We start from the raw sequence: 16337 nt of genomic DNA on the forward strand, positions 1-16337 counted from the left end.
TCCCAAGTGTATGAATGCATCCTGGGTTCATCCCTCAAAAAGCCAAACCAAGATGGAAATGCTGTAGCTGCTCATAGAGATTATCGTGGATGGTTTCCTGATCACAGACTACCCGAATCTATTACCAGGCAGTACATCTCACTTGATGATATGTCAGAGGAAGAACGATTTATTGCTTGTATACATCTGAATTCTGATTAATGTAATACCAGTATATGAGCCTATCAAATGCAAAACTCGCCTTATCCAGATAAAGTGATTTGTCAGAAAACAGGAAAAAAAGTTATGGATATGGACAGTTTTGCATTTGATAGTAGTTTTCTGAGCTCTATGGAAGAGGAATTAGACAAGATTTGCACAAACAGACTATATCAGTAGATAGAGGGCTGCAAGAAGTACAACATCCCATATGTAACTCATTTTTTTTTAATTTTGGATAAGACGAGTTTTGCAATTGATAGTCTCAATGTTACTATACTTCATTCCATAATGTCTGATAGGAGATGTAAACATTGCCGGCAGAGGAGAAAAGAAGTATAATTGCTATTCAACCAATGACAGAGATCTCATTCAATGCTTGGCTTGAAGTTGAGCGGAGGTAGAACGCTTCAGATCGCTCAACTTCAGCTCCACCTTATTTCGAATTTGCACATTTACCTTCCTTACTTTTCTTCCAATAACCATGGTCTTCGTATTGTTTGCATTTATCTTCATACATCCAGCTGTCATTTAGCTCCAGTAGCATATCCCTTAGTATCATCTCCTCGTCTGTTAACAACACCATATCATCAGCAAATTGTATGCACTTTACCAAATACACTCTAACAATAATACTGGAAACTTTTCCTGTTAGCATTGCAATCAGCTGCAAAAAGTGACTGTGCTGTCATCTAGCAGCTTGAAGTGCTAATACAATCCTTGTGGCGTGCTGGGTTATGTGAGGAAATGCGGAGACATGTGCATTTGATGTTAATAAGAAAATGCAAAGCAATAGTATAATTCGGAGTTGCTTTGTTCACAACATTTTTAATTAATAACAAGTTACAAAGTTATTAGAATAGAAATTAATTGGCACAATTCTCATATTTTCAAACGTATATGATTTAGTTGTAAATGACTTAGCAGCTTTCATACGTCACTTACCGGTGTTTCTTTTCCTAACTATATAGTTATCCATTTTATTTTTGAAGTAACAGTTTATTAGTACATTGAAATTATTTATCATTGTAAACGGAAATGTGAACAAGGGGCACTGCCATTTTAAATAGCTCTTTTTTACACCAGTTCTAGTTTTACAATGAACATTAAACGGAAATGTGAACAAGGGGCACTGCCATTTTAAATAGCTCTTTTTTTACACCACTTCTAGTTTTACAATGAACATTAAACAGAAATGTGAACAAGGGGCACTGCCATTTTAAATAACTCCTTTTTTACACCAGTTCTAGTTTTACAATGAACATTAAACGGAAATGTTAACAAGGGGCACTGCCATTTTAAATAGCTCTTTTTTTACACCAGTTCTAGTTTTACAATGAACATTACGGAAATGTGAACAAGGGGCACTGCCATTTTAAAGAGCTCTTTTTATACACCAGTTCTAGTTTTACAATGAACATTAAACGGAAATGTGAACAAGGAGCACTGCCATTTTAAATAGCTCTTTTTTTACACCAGTTCTAGTTTTACAATGAACATTAAACGGAAATGTGAACAAGGGGCACTGCCATTTTAAATAGCTCTTTTTTTACACCAGTTCTAGTTTTACAATGAACATTAAACGGAAATGTGAACAAGGGGCACTGCCATTTTAAATAGCTCTTTTTTTACACCACTTCTAGTTTTACAATGAACATTAAACGGAAATGTGAACAAGGGGCACTGCCATTTTAAATAGCTCTTTTTTTACACCAGTTCTAGTTTTACAATGAACATTAAACGGAAATGTGAACAAGGGGCACTGCCATTTTAAATAGCTCTTTTTTTACACCACTTCTAGTTTTACAATGAACATTAAACAGAAATGTGAACAAGGGGCACTGCCATTTTAAATAACTCCTTTTTTACACCAGTTCTAGTTTTACAATGAACATTAAACGGAAATGTTAACAAGGGGCACTGCCATTTTAAATAGCTCTTTTTTTACACCAGTTCTAGTTTTACAATGAACATTACGGAAATGTGAACAAGGGGCACTGCCATTTTAAAGAGCTCTTTTTATACACCAGTTCTAGTTTTACAATGAACATTAAACGGAAATGTGAACAAGGAGCACTGCCATTTTAAATAGCTCTTTTTTTACACCAGTTCTAGTTTTACAATGAACATTAAACGGAAATGTGAACAAGGGGCACTGCCATTTTAAATAGCTCTTTTTTACACCAGTTCTAGTTTTACAATGAACATTATTCGGAAATGTGAACAAGGGGCTCTGCCATTTTAAATAGCTTTTTTTTTTTACACCAGTTCTAGTTTTACAATGAACATTAAACGGAAATGTGAACAAGGGGCACTGCCATTTTAAATAGCTCCTTTTTTTTACATCACTTCTAGTTTTATAATGAACATTATTAATTAAATAAACATCAAAGCACAATTTTGTCTTAGGAGATAAATATTCTTAGCGAAAATCATTTTTGAATCTTTACAATTTTTTTTTTTTTTTTTTTTTTTGCGATGTATGTGTGTTACTTCATCATTTGGACTATATGAAGAAAAATTTCTTCGACAAATTTCGTGTTTCACTCAGCTATACACCCAACCTGCAGCATAAGTTCTGGCATTCTCTTGCAATAAGTTTCTTTCTTTATTTGTATGCTGTACATTTTTGCCATCATTAACAGTTTCATCCAAATAGGACTACAAAAATTCAGTTTAACTGCCTTTATATCTCCTTTCTTGAGTAAGAAATAACAAATGTCAACTTCACAGTCGTTTATTTCAGGAAAGCTTAGGAAATTATTCGTCCAATTCAAAGTTATTAATCCACCAATAACAATTTCTATATGAGCTACAGAAGAATAAGCAATTAAAGATTTTAAATTAGTCTGACGTATACAGATTAAATTAACAATTACACCACCAACTAATTTAATAGAAATTCAAATATAATTAAATACAGAAAAATTATAGTTGCCTAATTTTAGCTCTTTGAGCAGCCTGAAGTCACGTTGTTTCCATTTTTAGATTAAAAATTATGTTTTAGTGATGTATCTGATTTTGCAACTAAACTCCTCAGATGTATTAAAATGAAATACACCAGTAATATAAAATTAATAAAATAATATCCCAAGAAAAAATAAAGATGTAATCAAGCAATTATTCTGATTTTAAAATTCTCTACATTTTTTTTTCTTTTTAACTGCAAACGTTGTCACTTACTTACTTACAAATGACTTTTAACGAACCCGGAGGTTCATTGCCGCCCTCACATAAGCCCGCCATCAGTCCTTATCCTGTGCAAGATTAATCCAGTCTCTATCATCATATCCCACCTCCCTCAAATCCATTTTAATATTATCCTCCCATCTACGTCTCGGCCTCCTCAAAGGTCTTTTTCCCTCCAGCCTCCCAACTAACACTCTATATGCATTTCTGGATTCGCCCAGACGTGCTGCATGCCCTGTCCATCTCAAACGTCTGGATTTAATGTTTCTAATAATGTCAGGTGAAGAATACAATGCATGCAGTTCTGTGCTGTGTAACTTTCTCCATTCTCCTGTAACTTCATCCCTTTTAGCCCCAAATATTTTCCTAAGAACCTTATTCTCAAACACCCTTAATATCTGTTCCTCTCTCAAAGTGAGAGTCCAAGTTCCACAACCATATAGAACAACCGGTAATATAACTGTTTTATAAATTCTAACTTTCAGATTTTTGACAGCAGACTAGATGACAAAAGCTTCTCAACCGAATAATAACAGTCATTTCCCATATTTATTTGCAAACGTTGTCACTACAGTATATAATTATTTTATTTGACTCTTTTAAGACTTTTATGATTTTCTGACTCTCTGCTATTATTGTATTCTTTGGGGTGTTGCTCATGAGCATGAATCTTTAAGAAGGTTAATAAAATGTAAGAAAAAATTCAGGAAAATTTTATGGTATAGACGCACTTCATTCATATTTATTCATGACCAAAGCTATCTTTTATATGCAGTTAGAATAATCTTTTACCTTTTGGTGAAACTTTCTTAATTTCAAGCGACTAATATTCTAGCTGTTTAGAATATTTCTGTATAATACTGTAATTGTATGGATATCAGCAGATGTAAAACCAGTCACTTACACCAAATTTAGAAGTAGTACAAAGGCTATAACAATCTCATAGAAAGTTATATGACTTTACTTCCTCTCTGATGAAAACCACCTAAACGTCTATCACAAGAAGCTGATTTGAGTTTGCAATACTTGGATCAAGTGGAAAAAATGGTAACTACTAGACAACCATAGATTATACAGATAATTCCAGTAAATATTTAGTAAATGAAAATACTTTATTAGTCTTATCACACAATCCACTCATTCTGCACACAACTCGGGTTTGCATATTATAACGAATATAACAATACATACTTTCATTTGTATGAAGGAACCTTAACATCATTAAACAAGTGTACATAAATAGAATATAAAAATTATTACTTTTTTAGTCATTTCGTAATTTAAATTCTAGTTAACAAGAAATGGAAAGAAAAATATATTAGCAAGTTATGTATGTATAAAACTGTAATACAAGATTGTAAAGAAATAAAGGTGTTGCAAAACATGTGCAGATATAATATATTAAATCACATGATTGTGTAATGCTATGCAACACCTTTTAAAGCTATCTCCATTTTACACTGTCTTCTTTAAGAGAATACTGTTCATTGGCTAGTTTTATGCACGTAGTGATGTCTGTGAGACGCCAGCTGATGGACTAAGACCCCCTAAATATTTGCTGAATGCAGAATATAACACACCAGCACGCTCCACTTCATCAGCCCTGAAACAAAAATAACAGATTGTTATTCAAATCCTTAATTTCTGATAAACAAAGAAGCTGTTGGGACAGGCTTACGCTCGCTCCCATATTTTCTTATATCTTCCACCTTGTTCAGCAAAGGCCTTCAGATCTCATGATGCATGTCATGAAAAGACAAAGTAGAGAACTTAGTGGCAATAGGAACAACCAGCAACTGGTATCTTTTCAATTTGAGACAAAGATCTTTTATGCACTACAAATCTATGAGAAAAGACTCCTGGCTTAATTTACCTTTGAAAGTTAGTTATTCTTATGACTTTTATCGTATCATAAATCCTTTAAAAGAGTTTTAAGTCACAAACTTTGGATTCAATGATAAGCATAATTTTATTACTGAACCAAGAACAACTTGTTTTGCCAACATTTTTATCGCAAAACATTTAAGCGGAACCCTATACAGATAAAATTATTCCATTTTCTTTTAATACTATGACGTCATTTACTGTACATGGAAACTGAACTATAAGTTGTTTTCCACGCAGTCGTCTATCTATTTAATGTGTGATGTTTTACACACAAATCGTGCAGATATTGGGTTATGTATATTATCAAAGAAAATATACTACAGTACAATGTTAAAAAATTATATATTCATATCTGCCAACTTCAGAAATTGAAAATCTAGAGACATTTTTTCGTAGTGTGTATGGAGTCTGAATTATCTACACACTGAAACAATATATTACTAATTTCCAGGCGACGATGGAAAACAAAACATGCAAAAAAAAATTAATAAGGTATATAAACAATTGAATGCTCTTTCATATTTAAGTATAAAAATATGTTGCTGTTGTTTTCTAATACCAGGCATTTGACAATAAAGTAATTTGACCTCTTGCACTCCAATATTTTTCAAAGATATTATCATGGTCAGCCACTGAAGCACAGATTTTGAGGTGTTCCGAATCCATTGCTTGGTTTGAATTGCACAATGGGCAGTTAGGGAACTGATATATTCCAATTCTATGCAGGTATCTGGCCAAACAATCATGGCCTGTTGCCAATCTAAATGCAGCTACAGACGATTTGCGTGGTAAATCGGGAATTAACTGTGGATTTTGATGCAGGGAGTTCCATTTTTTTTCCTTGAGATTGTATTATCAAATTTTGTTTGTTGAAGTCTAAGTATGTAGATTTAATAAATCTTTTCACAGAGGAATACGTAGATTTAGTAACAGGTCTGTAAGTAGCAGTGCTGCCCTTCTTTGCTAAAGCATCCGCACTCTTGTTTCCCAGCATTCCACAATGGGATGGTATCCATTGGAATACAATTCTTTTATTGAGTGATATTAATTGAGAGAGCATTTTAGTTATTTCTGCTGTTTGAGATGAAGGTGTGTGTTTAGAGACTATTGATAGACTAGCTACTTTGGAGTCTGACAATATAACTGCATTTTTAAATTTATTGATGTGGCATAGAAGATTCCTAAGACTTTCACTTATTGCAATGATTTCTCCATCAAAACTTGTTGTTCCATATCCAAGAGATCTATAAAGTGAGAAGAGACAGCATGTAACACCTGCACCGGCACCTTGTTTTCTGGAGATCAAGGATCCGTCAGTGTATAAATGAAGCCAGTTTTGTGGAGATTACCTAATATTAATTATCTCTAAAGACAATTGTTTCATTATTTCAGTGTTTACTTCTGATTTCAGTATTTCTTCTGTTAAATTTAGATTATACTCTATATTTAATAGAGTTAAAGAGTTTGGTTTAATTTGTAAGTTTTCTTTTAAATTCGAGATATTGATTTTCTGTTTTAATTCTTGAACCATGGATATGAAACTTTTTTGAGTTTTTGATCTACAGAGAGGACTGTATGAATGCCAATTGTTTCCTGGTAATCTGATAAGTTTTTCCTATTGAATCATAAAAATATAGGGGTGTCATTTGAAATTTCAAAGTGAGGGAAGCTGGGGGTGGGGGTGAAATCTAAAATTCAATTAAGCCTGGTTTTAGACTTCCCCCTCAATATGTAAATTGATGTGTTTTTTTCTTTAAATTGAATTCAATTTAAATAAGTAGTTATTCATACTGGGAAGTTTTGAAATGAAAGACCTGTATATATAATTCCTAAGAAAACTTTGCTCAGTTGACCAAAAACCTTGCAGGATTTGTCCTGGATTGAACCCGGTCCTATTAAATAGTTGATAAGGCCTGTCCTCGCAACTTGCATAATACCTGACATTCTGTATCTCTCGTTCTCTCTGTGCTAGCAATGTCTGGAGTTTGTCGACCTCCCTGGTGTGCTCCTTCTCTCTGCTCGTCTGCACTGCTGTCAACTCAGTCACTGTCTTCTGAAGATCTTCCAGTTGCCTCTGCAGCTTCTCTGACTCCTGCTTCTTGGCTTCCAGTCGACTAGCACTCTCTGACAATTCAGCTCGAAGACGTTGTGCTGCCACCCGCTCTGTAGACAATTCCTGTAAGTATTGAATAATAATTATGCCTGTTATTATTCGGTTGAGACGCTTTTGTCATCTAGTCTGCTGTCAAAAAATCTGAAAGTTAGAATTTATAAAACAGTTATATTACCAGTTGTTCTGTATGGCTGTGAAACTTGGACTCTCACTTTGAGAGAGGAACAGAGATTGAGGGTTTTTGAGAATAAGGTTCTGAGGAAAATATTTGGGGCTAAAACGGATGAAGTTACAGGAGAATGGAGAAAGTTACACAACGCAGAGCTGCACGCATTATATCCTTCACCTGACATAATTAGGAAGATTAAATCCAGACGTTTGAGATGGGTAGGGCATGTAGCACGTATGGGCGAATCCAGAAATGCATATAGAGTGTTAGTTGGGACGCCAGAGGGGAAAAGACCTTTGGGGAGGCCGAGACGTAGATGGGAAGATAATACAAAAATGGATTTGAGGGAGGTGGGATATGATGATAGAGACTGGATTAATCTTGCTCAGGATAGGGACCAATGGCGGGCTTATGTAAGGGCGGCAATGAACCTCCGGGTTCCTTAAAAGCCAGTAAGTAAGTATCCAACAATAATTCTTATTATTAGCATTTGTGGTTTCTAGCATTTATAATTTTAAAATTTAGCATTTTGTAGCATTTATGATATTCAAATTTAATATATGATAGGATATTGATAGGAAATGCTAAATCAACAATAAGAAGTTATGAAATAATAAATTAAACGAATTTTGAGATAAAATCAAACTATAATTTACACTCATGATCAATTATTTCAAGGAAAAATTGTTCGGGGGCCAGTTATCGTTCCTGGGACCCTTCACTTAGCACACAAATGCTCTCCCAAACAATTTTCCCTTGAAATTATTCAAACCTGCTTTACAGGGAGCTGCTATCTAAAAGCCAGATTTGCATAATATATTCGTTACTGGAGGTACATTAACATCAAGCCACAATTTAAGTCACACAAAATTTGTGTGCACTCAAAGTTGGGTTCTCACATCTTGTCAGCCCATTTGAGTTGTGTGGATATAAAGGAAAAATTGTGACGATGTCGTGTATAGTTCCTGGGATAGCTCAGTCGGGAGAGCATTTGTGCGCTAAGCGAAGGGTCCCAGGATCGATACCCGGCCCCAGAACAATTTTTCCTTGAAATTATTCAAACCTGCTTTACAGGGAGCTACTACCTGAAAGCCAGATTTGCACTCATGATCAATGTTACATTCAGTTCAGGCATTGGAATTAACATTGTGTCTGTTTCGAATGTAACTTTTTTTCACACTAGATCTGTCACAATCACCTTACAATCTTTCAGCATCAACACTATTTGTTGAAGCCCATATACACTTCAAGACTGCAGAGATAAAGGAAAATAGCGTCAGTTTCAGTGTCATTAACATTTGAACACTGTCAATGTTTTTATCATTCCTGATGTTTGCATGTGGAAGGATTCAATTCTCTCTACAAATCCATCTGTTGTTACACTATAAAAAATGGCAACTTATATTTTTCATGCCTAGGAGTGACTTTCGATCAACCACGCTATTCTGCACTGCAATTTCTGGATTAAAGAGTTTGTCCATTTCCTGGAAGAAAATGTTTGTGTTGTTCATAACCATATGTGAATCAAGTTTTGCTGAACACTTTTGCATGACTTAAACCGTAACACAGTCTCATTTAGTCGGCATTTATCATTTATTTGTGATGTAAATCATCCACTGGCACACCTATCCAAATCCGCATGTAATACTGACAGGTAATCCCACAATTTATGTGCGTATGGATAAGATGATCCCTCTAGCATAGTAATCAATTTACAAATTTTTACTAAAATATTTGACACAAACTTGTTTTTAAGTTTGACCAAAGCAAACGTGTTCCTATCTCTACACATACTCAGCGCTGTTTGACAACTGCTATTCAGAGAATTCTCGCCAATGAAGAAATTGAAAGCCATTTTTCCGGCAGAAAATCACAAATTTATTAAAATGAACAATTTCTTTACAATTTATCATTTTATGTCGCAAAAACAAAACTACTCGTATATTGTATTTTCAACATTTTGCAGTTTGTTTCAAATTAAAAAGTACAAAATTGTCAATCTAGAACTTGTGAAATATGAAAATACTAAATGGCATATGTATTGCCCTCAAAAAAGAAATTTATGTAGACCAATTTACCGACAGAGTCATTGCCTACGGTACACCATAGGAGGCTGATCCACACTACACCTGCGATGTGCTGATTATGGAGATATGTTTGGATACCACAGGGGAACCGGAGCTCCCAGAGAAAACATAATCATTATTATTATTATTTCTTGTAGGTAATTTTTATGTTGTCATTTTTGTTAATTTATTATTATCATTATCAGTGCTGTCATTATTGTGATCAATGGATTTAATATGCCAAGCACTTGGAAACAAAGCCATTTTTGACTGGTTTTGATTTAATTAATAATCATTTTCAGTTTACGGTATGCACTTCGTATCCCTTATTACACTAAGAACACTATGAGCCTGTGTGATTTTTAAGTGACAGGTTCCCACTATGTATGAACTATGCATGGAACTTATTTTCCATTCAAAGTGTATCTTTTACTGGGGTGACAGTAGCAGTGGCAATATTTAATTTAATGATGTTTACAACTGTAATAGTTATTGAGTTTCAAAATTCAACAGGGTCAAGAAGTGATGGAAAATTTTGTCTGAAGTTCTTTATTGGGGACAGAGTTCTTTTAGATATTATAAATCTACGACATTAATCTATAGCTTTACTTCCTCAAGGCTGCCATATTAAGGATATTACCGCCCTTTAAAATCAATCATCCTAAGCCAGATTTCAATCCACAAACTTCAGATCCTATAGGTAACAATTAAGAATTCGTTATTTATTTCTCCTTCAAGAACATAAGAGCTATTCCATCTCAAATCGACCGAAATATAGAGAAAATTGACCTTACAATTTCTAAATACAATAAAACTTTTTTTGTACGTAGAGAACTGTGATACAATGCTTTGTGCAAAGTATGAGGCATCAGAACTTCATAGTATTTAAATTAAAAATATTTAAATTTATCGTATTTTCATAAAATTTGCAATTTTAAACTGTTGTAGCTCCGAAACCCTTTCACCCAATGATCAAAATCATGGTTTATTTTGATGCTGAGAAATTAAAGTTTATATTGACATATAAACAGATTTTCTTTTTTTTTATGGAAATGGAGAAATTTAGATTTTTCCTCATTAAGACGCCTTGCCAAGGAAAAAATATTTTAAAAATATATAGTTAGATTCCGCATTGAGAGTGCAAATAAACACATATTTTTTACTGATGGCACGTTGATAAGAAAGTATTGAAAATATCAAATAAAGAAAATAAATAGTATGCGCGTGAACTAACCAGCTGACTGTGAGGCGAGAGCTAGACGAAGTAAGCAAGGCCAGGAGACATAAACACGTGATATGTCGTCTAGCAGTCATGGCTGTGCTAGCTTTATCACAGGTTTTCATAAACACAGGAGTAAAATGACGCCCAATGCTCGCTTATCTTCAGCTCTCGGCCAGTGCGTGCGGTACTGCACTGTTCAAGTCTAGGCGTGTGAAAATAATTTATTTAATACCCTCGAAACTTATTGCTGTACCACTTAGCAAACAATGCCGAATCCCTCTTAATAATGCAAGGTTTTTCTCAATATTTTTTTACATTTTTACAAATTGGCAAAAAGCCTAAAAGTAAGTAAAATCAGATTATCTGTCTCTCTGTATACAATAAAAATAAGATTACTTCTTAACATAACCTACCAAATGTCAGCTTCAAAATGAGCTCTCGTTCAATGTTCTGCAGTAAATGGTTCCAGAGTTCTAAGCGCTGAAAGAGGCTTGTTTTTATAAAATACGCTAAATTTGTCGCTCAATAATACGAAAACCGTTTGACTTTCGATAGTATATTTTTTAAAATGCACTCTCCTCAGCACCTTGTATAAATAGGGAAAAAATTAGAGTATAAAAAAATGCGAGGTTTTTTACTGATCGATTTCATAATAGAATAGCCCATAAGCATATCACATACATTGTAGCGTCTAGGAAGAGCAGCCTACTCTATTAGTCTATTATGTTGGGCCAGTTGTTAGGGCTAAATATGTAAAGAAACCTGCCTCGTGGAGTTGGGAAAGCTTCCTCTGAGGTTCTCCCAGCTCAGCCACCAAAGAGCTGTTCTGCTGCTGCAGTTGGGTCATGGTGGAATGAGATAAAGCCAGTTGCTTCTCCAGGGATGTCTTCTCCTCTCGCAATGAGTTAATTTTCTCTTCATACTGAGCCATTCTTGCAATCTGTATAACACATGAATTACGACTAAGTAAATAATTTTACTAATTTATAAAAGTTAACAAGTGAGTGAGTGCACCAGTCAGTTAGTTAATCAGAGTCATATGACTTGGTTACGAGAGACGTTTTATATAATATTCTTATTGAATTTGATATTCCCAAGAAACTAGTTCGATTAATTAAATGTGTCTCAGTGAAATGTACAGCAGAGTCTGTACAGGCTGGTTTCTGTCAGATGCTTTTCCAATTCACTGTGGGCTAAAGCAAAGAGATGCACGATCACCTTTACTTTTTAACTTCGCTCTCGAATATGTCATTAGGAAAGTTCAGGATAACACAGAAAGTTTGGAATTGAACGGGTTACATCAGGTCTTTGTTTATGCGGATGACGTGAATATGTTAGGAGAAAATCCACAAACTATTAGGGAAAACACGGGAATTTTACTTGAAGCAAGTAACGAGACAGGTTTGGAAGTAAATCCCGAAAAGACACTATTAGGCTGTCACTCTAGCTTGCTAAACATTGGGTTCTTGTATTTCCCGGCCAGTGGGAAGCGATAGCTTATCAGCCAAGTGGGACCCCATCTCAGCTGCAGTGCCGATATATATGGATGACCCAGTACCTCTAATTGAGGTTCTGGCTGATATGTACATTTGAATGTATGTTTATATTGTTACTGTCTATTACACACCTCCCTGGATTTGGCTTGCTGTTGTGCGGATGCCAGGTCATCCTGCCACTGGATGCGCTCTCGGCTCAGCTGTGAACGCAGGTCAGCCATATTGCGCTCCATCTCCTCCTTACTCTGCTCCAATGTCCGCACTTGATTCTGATACTTGGCACGCACTAAGGTCAACTCTACCTCATGCTGACTCAGCTTCTCCTCACACTTCTTCTCAATCTGCACTAACAGCTCCTGGTTTATTTTCCGCTCCTCTTCTAGAGAATCTAGCAGATCAAAAGTTGCAAGACTTAAAATGGTGAAACAACTGAGGAGCAAACTTTCAAAACCAAACGAGTCCATTATCAGAAAATGCTACAAATATGTGTCTCTGTAATAAACAAAAACTTTTCTATGGTAGAATTTTATATGAATCTATAGTAAAACAACAATAATCTTTAACATTTCACCACATAAAATATTTTGTTCATTGCAGAGTTGTAGTTTTTAGGCATCTAAAGTGTATTTTCTGAAAGTGGACATTTCAAGTTTTGAAAGTTTGCTCCTCAGCTTTACTAATAAATATTTTTCCTTGATTGCAATTGTCTCTACTGCAACAGAATTTTATCTCCAACATTTACTCCCCCCTTTCCTCCACAGTGACAGGGCCATTAACTTTGCCAGTATTTGCCTCAACTTCGAAATATAACTCACAGATGTCTCTAGTGCCGAGAAGCATAGAACACTTAGTTCACAGAAACTATCCAGAGTGCACCACTGGAGTACTGTACCTGGAGAACCCTGTATTGCCTGGACCACAGCCTTGCCCAACACAAATTATAAATTTGACTTGGATTTGAACCTGGGACTCTAGCTTATAAGCCCAATGCGCTAGCTTGAACTGTCATGGTGGTTACCTTCAACAACATTACAGGCTCTTTTGGAATATAGTGCCTACGCAGAGTTGAGGAGATTATTATGGGAAAATAAGGGAATGAAGATAAAGAAAAAATTCGGGGAAGGACGAAGTGGGACTAATTGCTTGGTTTAACGGTAACAAACGTGACTCATGCTCCAAAGCTGTGGCAGAGCATAGGTTCGAGTTCCACTTGGACTGATAATCAGGTTGTCAGTGCTAGCATGCTGGACTTATGAGCCAGGGAGCCAGGTTTCAAACCTGGTCGATCCACCCTTAATAGAAGACCTAACATTCTAAATGTGCAAAGTGCCAATTTTTCAAATTTCATTTTATTCAATCTAGAGAGGAACATTCATATGAGAATATCATACTAAACTGTGATTGTCGTAACTCAACTGTAAGTGACTCATTCCTGCGCTAAAAGACGGTGTTGGAGGATTTCAACATGTATTTTTCAGTGTGTTTCTCATCAATATCTCAGAAATTTGTTTTGGCACTTAGCACATTTTAGAATATTAGGTCCTCAAGGAAGGAGAAAGAGCAATTGGCTCTGATTTCTTGTATACATACATTAACGACTGCAAGAAGTAAAGAAATGTAGAATTGAAAGTTTTAAATATGGTAAGTCTCTTTTTAAACCTTGATGTTTCTTGCGAACAGTTTTCAGCGTTTCATTTAGTTGTAAATTCTCAGCTGCCAGTCTTTTCATTTCTTCGAGTTGTGTTGAGACTTCAGTTTCCACTTGTTTTCTGCTGTTGATTTCTGCTGCAAGTTTGAATTCGTATTCCATTATCATTGATCGTATCTCTTCTTCCTTCTCTGCTAATTTCTATAAAAGAAGGGACTTTGTTATTATTATATCCAAAAAATGAAATTCAGACAACTGAAACAAATTTCAAGAAAAAATTGTTCCAGGCCACGTATCGAACCCTAGCGTGCCAACGCTCTACCAACCGAGTTATCCAGCAACTGTACCAGATTCCAGCTCAATTATTTCCCTTATATCCACATACCTCAAGTGGGATAACAGAACATCAGAGCCCAGCATTGAGTGCACACTTTTTGTGTGACTTAAATATGTGCGCTCAGCCAAAGGTCGCGGGTTCGATACCCGGCCTTGAAACAATTTGTCCTTGAAATTATTCAAGTCAGCTTTACAGGGAGCTAGCTATACCTGAAAGCGAGATTTGTATAACTGAAACAAATAGTCGTTGTTCCTGCAATAACTCCTATGTGCAAAATATAACATTTTTCAGTAGGAAGAAAAAACATATTTATTCATCCTATGGCAGCCGTACTTAGGAGACTGTAAATTCTTACATTTTCGAAACAAAGAAATATAATTACATATAGGAGATTTTATAATTTGCTGTATCACCATTTAAGTTATTTAATAGAGCAAAAATCTGAAAATCGATAAATATGTCACATAGGAGTTATTGCAGGAACGATGACGAAATGTTCAATAATAAATAAGGAAAGATTCCAGTAGAGGTTTTATAAACACACAGTATAGATAATATACACACAGATTGCCTTCTTTAAAATTAATTATACAGGGTGGAAAGGGACCAATGCACCAACACTTAAGAAGTGATTCTACATGTTAAATATAACAAAACTTTTATTATGCTTTTCCTTCGATGAAGCACCGTTAAGCAGGAAAAAAATAGTCTTTGCTCAATGTTTACAGTGCTCTATTGTGGTAATGGCCCAAGAGAAATGACTGATTGCTATACAAGCAGATAGGTAAAAACGATCTGAACATTAATGTCTTGAATCTTTTTTTGCAAATTACGCCGTTTAGCCATGAATTTAAATTGAATAATTTCGAAAATCGTTAAAATAAATCTTGCAACGCAGAGCACTGTGATGCGTCGCCAACTGAGTACAGCAGAGAGAGAGGGGAAGATAAGGAGTGCACGCTGCGCTTGCTAGAGTAGCCGTGCTGTTGCCAAATGCTTCATAGAAACATAACGATTTCCTCTAAAACAGTGAATGTTAGAGAAAAAACTTATTTACATTTTTAAAATCTCTCCACATAATCTATTACCAGCTTCATTTTGGTGAAGAGATGATCATCTTTCCTGTATATTTATTTTGTGTTGCCACAAATATCTTCTTCATTCTCTTTTAATGATTTCAGTTTACGTGGCTGATCATGTCTGGAGAATCTAATATGTGTTGAAAGCTTAGTATTCATTTGGAAATAGTGTCTGGGAAGACTGGATTATATAACATGCAACTGCTTATAAACTGCTGGGATACACTGTATTGCAATTTCTCATAACCCACAACGAAATACTGTTGTGTGTCCAAATCTGCCTGTCAGTTTTTCTTGGCACCACATTGAATGAAATAAATTGTGGCAGCAGTCTGTACATACAGAATGTAAACATACTGTACTTAGTGGAAGAAACTAATTTTTGCAGAAGTATCAATCATTGAAGCAGTACATTAAACATATTTAACATTATAGGCTCAATAGGGCTTCAGATATTTTATTAGAATGATTACTACTTATTTTGAAATATTATTTCATATCACTAGAGGGAGGGGGAGGGGAAAGGAATTAGGTTTACCAGTTACAGCAAGATGGAAGTACCGAACATTGCTGTTGGAATGGTTTCGTAAAAAAAGTGGCATGTATATTTCTGTTAAAAATCCATTATTACGGCAAATTGTTCCGGAAATAGCTTTAACGCTAAATAATTGACTTTTAAGGTACCTATACTGAAAGGTTGGATTGATAAATTCAGAAAATGTCATGGACTGAGTTATAATTTATAAAACCGTAAGTGCAAAGGCAAAAAGTGTTTATGTTCACTGATGATTCTATTATTCAGGGGCATCTCGTCCTTTGGGGCTTTCGGAGCCCATCCCCGCATGAAAATTTGCGTAATATATTATTTCAGATATTTACGAACAACTCTCAAATATAGAGGAAGTCTCGTTCTCTTTATAGTCAAGGTTTGGA

The 16337-nt window shown here is 35.1% G+C and overlaps 1 protein-coding gene across 1 annotated transcript in view; it reads right to left on the bottom strand.

The window, feature by feature from the left end:
- Nucleotides 1–4174: 4174 nt before the first annotated feature.
- The window catches only part of LOC138701692 (leucine-rich repeat-containing protein 45-like), a 29028-nt gene continuing 16865 nt past the window's right edge, over nt 4175–16337 (bottom strand). Inside the window, exons 7-11 of the mRNA XM_069828860.1 lie at nt 14000–14189; nt 12472–12728; nt 11611–11784; nt 7212–7450; nt 4175–4990 (exon numbers count right to left, since the gene is read on the bottom strand). Coding sequence (XP_069684961.1) covers nt 4885–4990; nt 7212–7450; nt 11611–11784; nt 12472–12728; nt 14000–14189 — 966 coding nt within the window. The 3' untranslated portion in view covers nt 4175–4884. The remainder of the gene's footprint in view (nt 4991–7211; nt 7451–11610; nt 11785–12471; nt 12729–13999; nt 14190–16337) is intronic.

Source organism: Periplaneta americana, chromosome 6 (assembly GCF_040183065.1).
Source record: "Periplaneta americana isolate PAMFEO1 chromosome 6, P.americana_PAMFEO1_priV1, whole genome shotgun sequence".
In the NCBI taxonomy this organism is placed as follows: Eukaryota; Metazoa; Arthropoda; class Insecta; order Blattodea; family Blattidae; genus Periplaneta; species Periplaneta americana.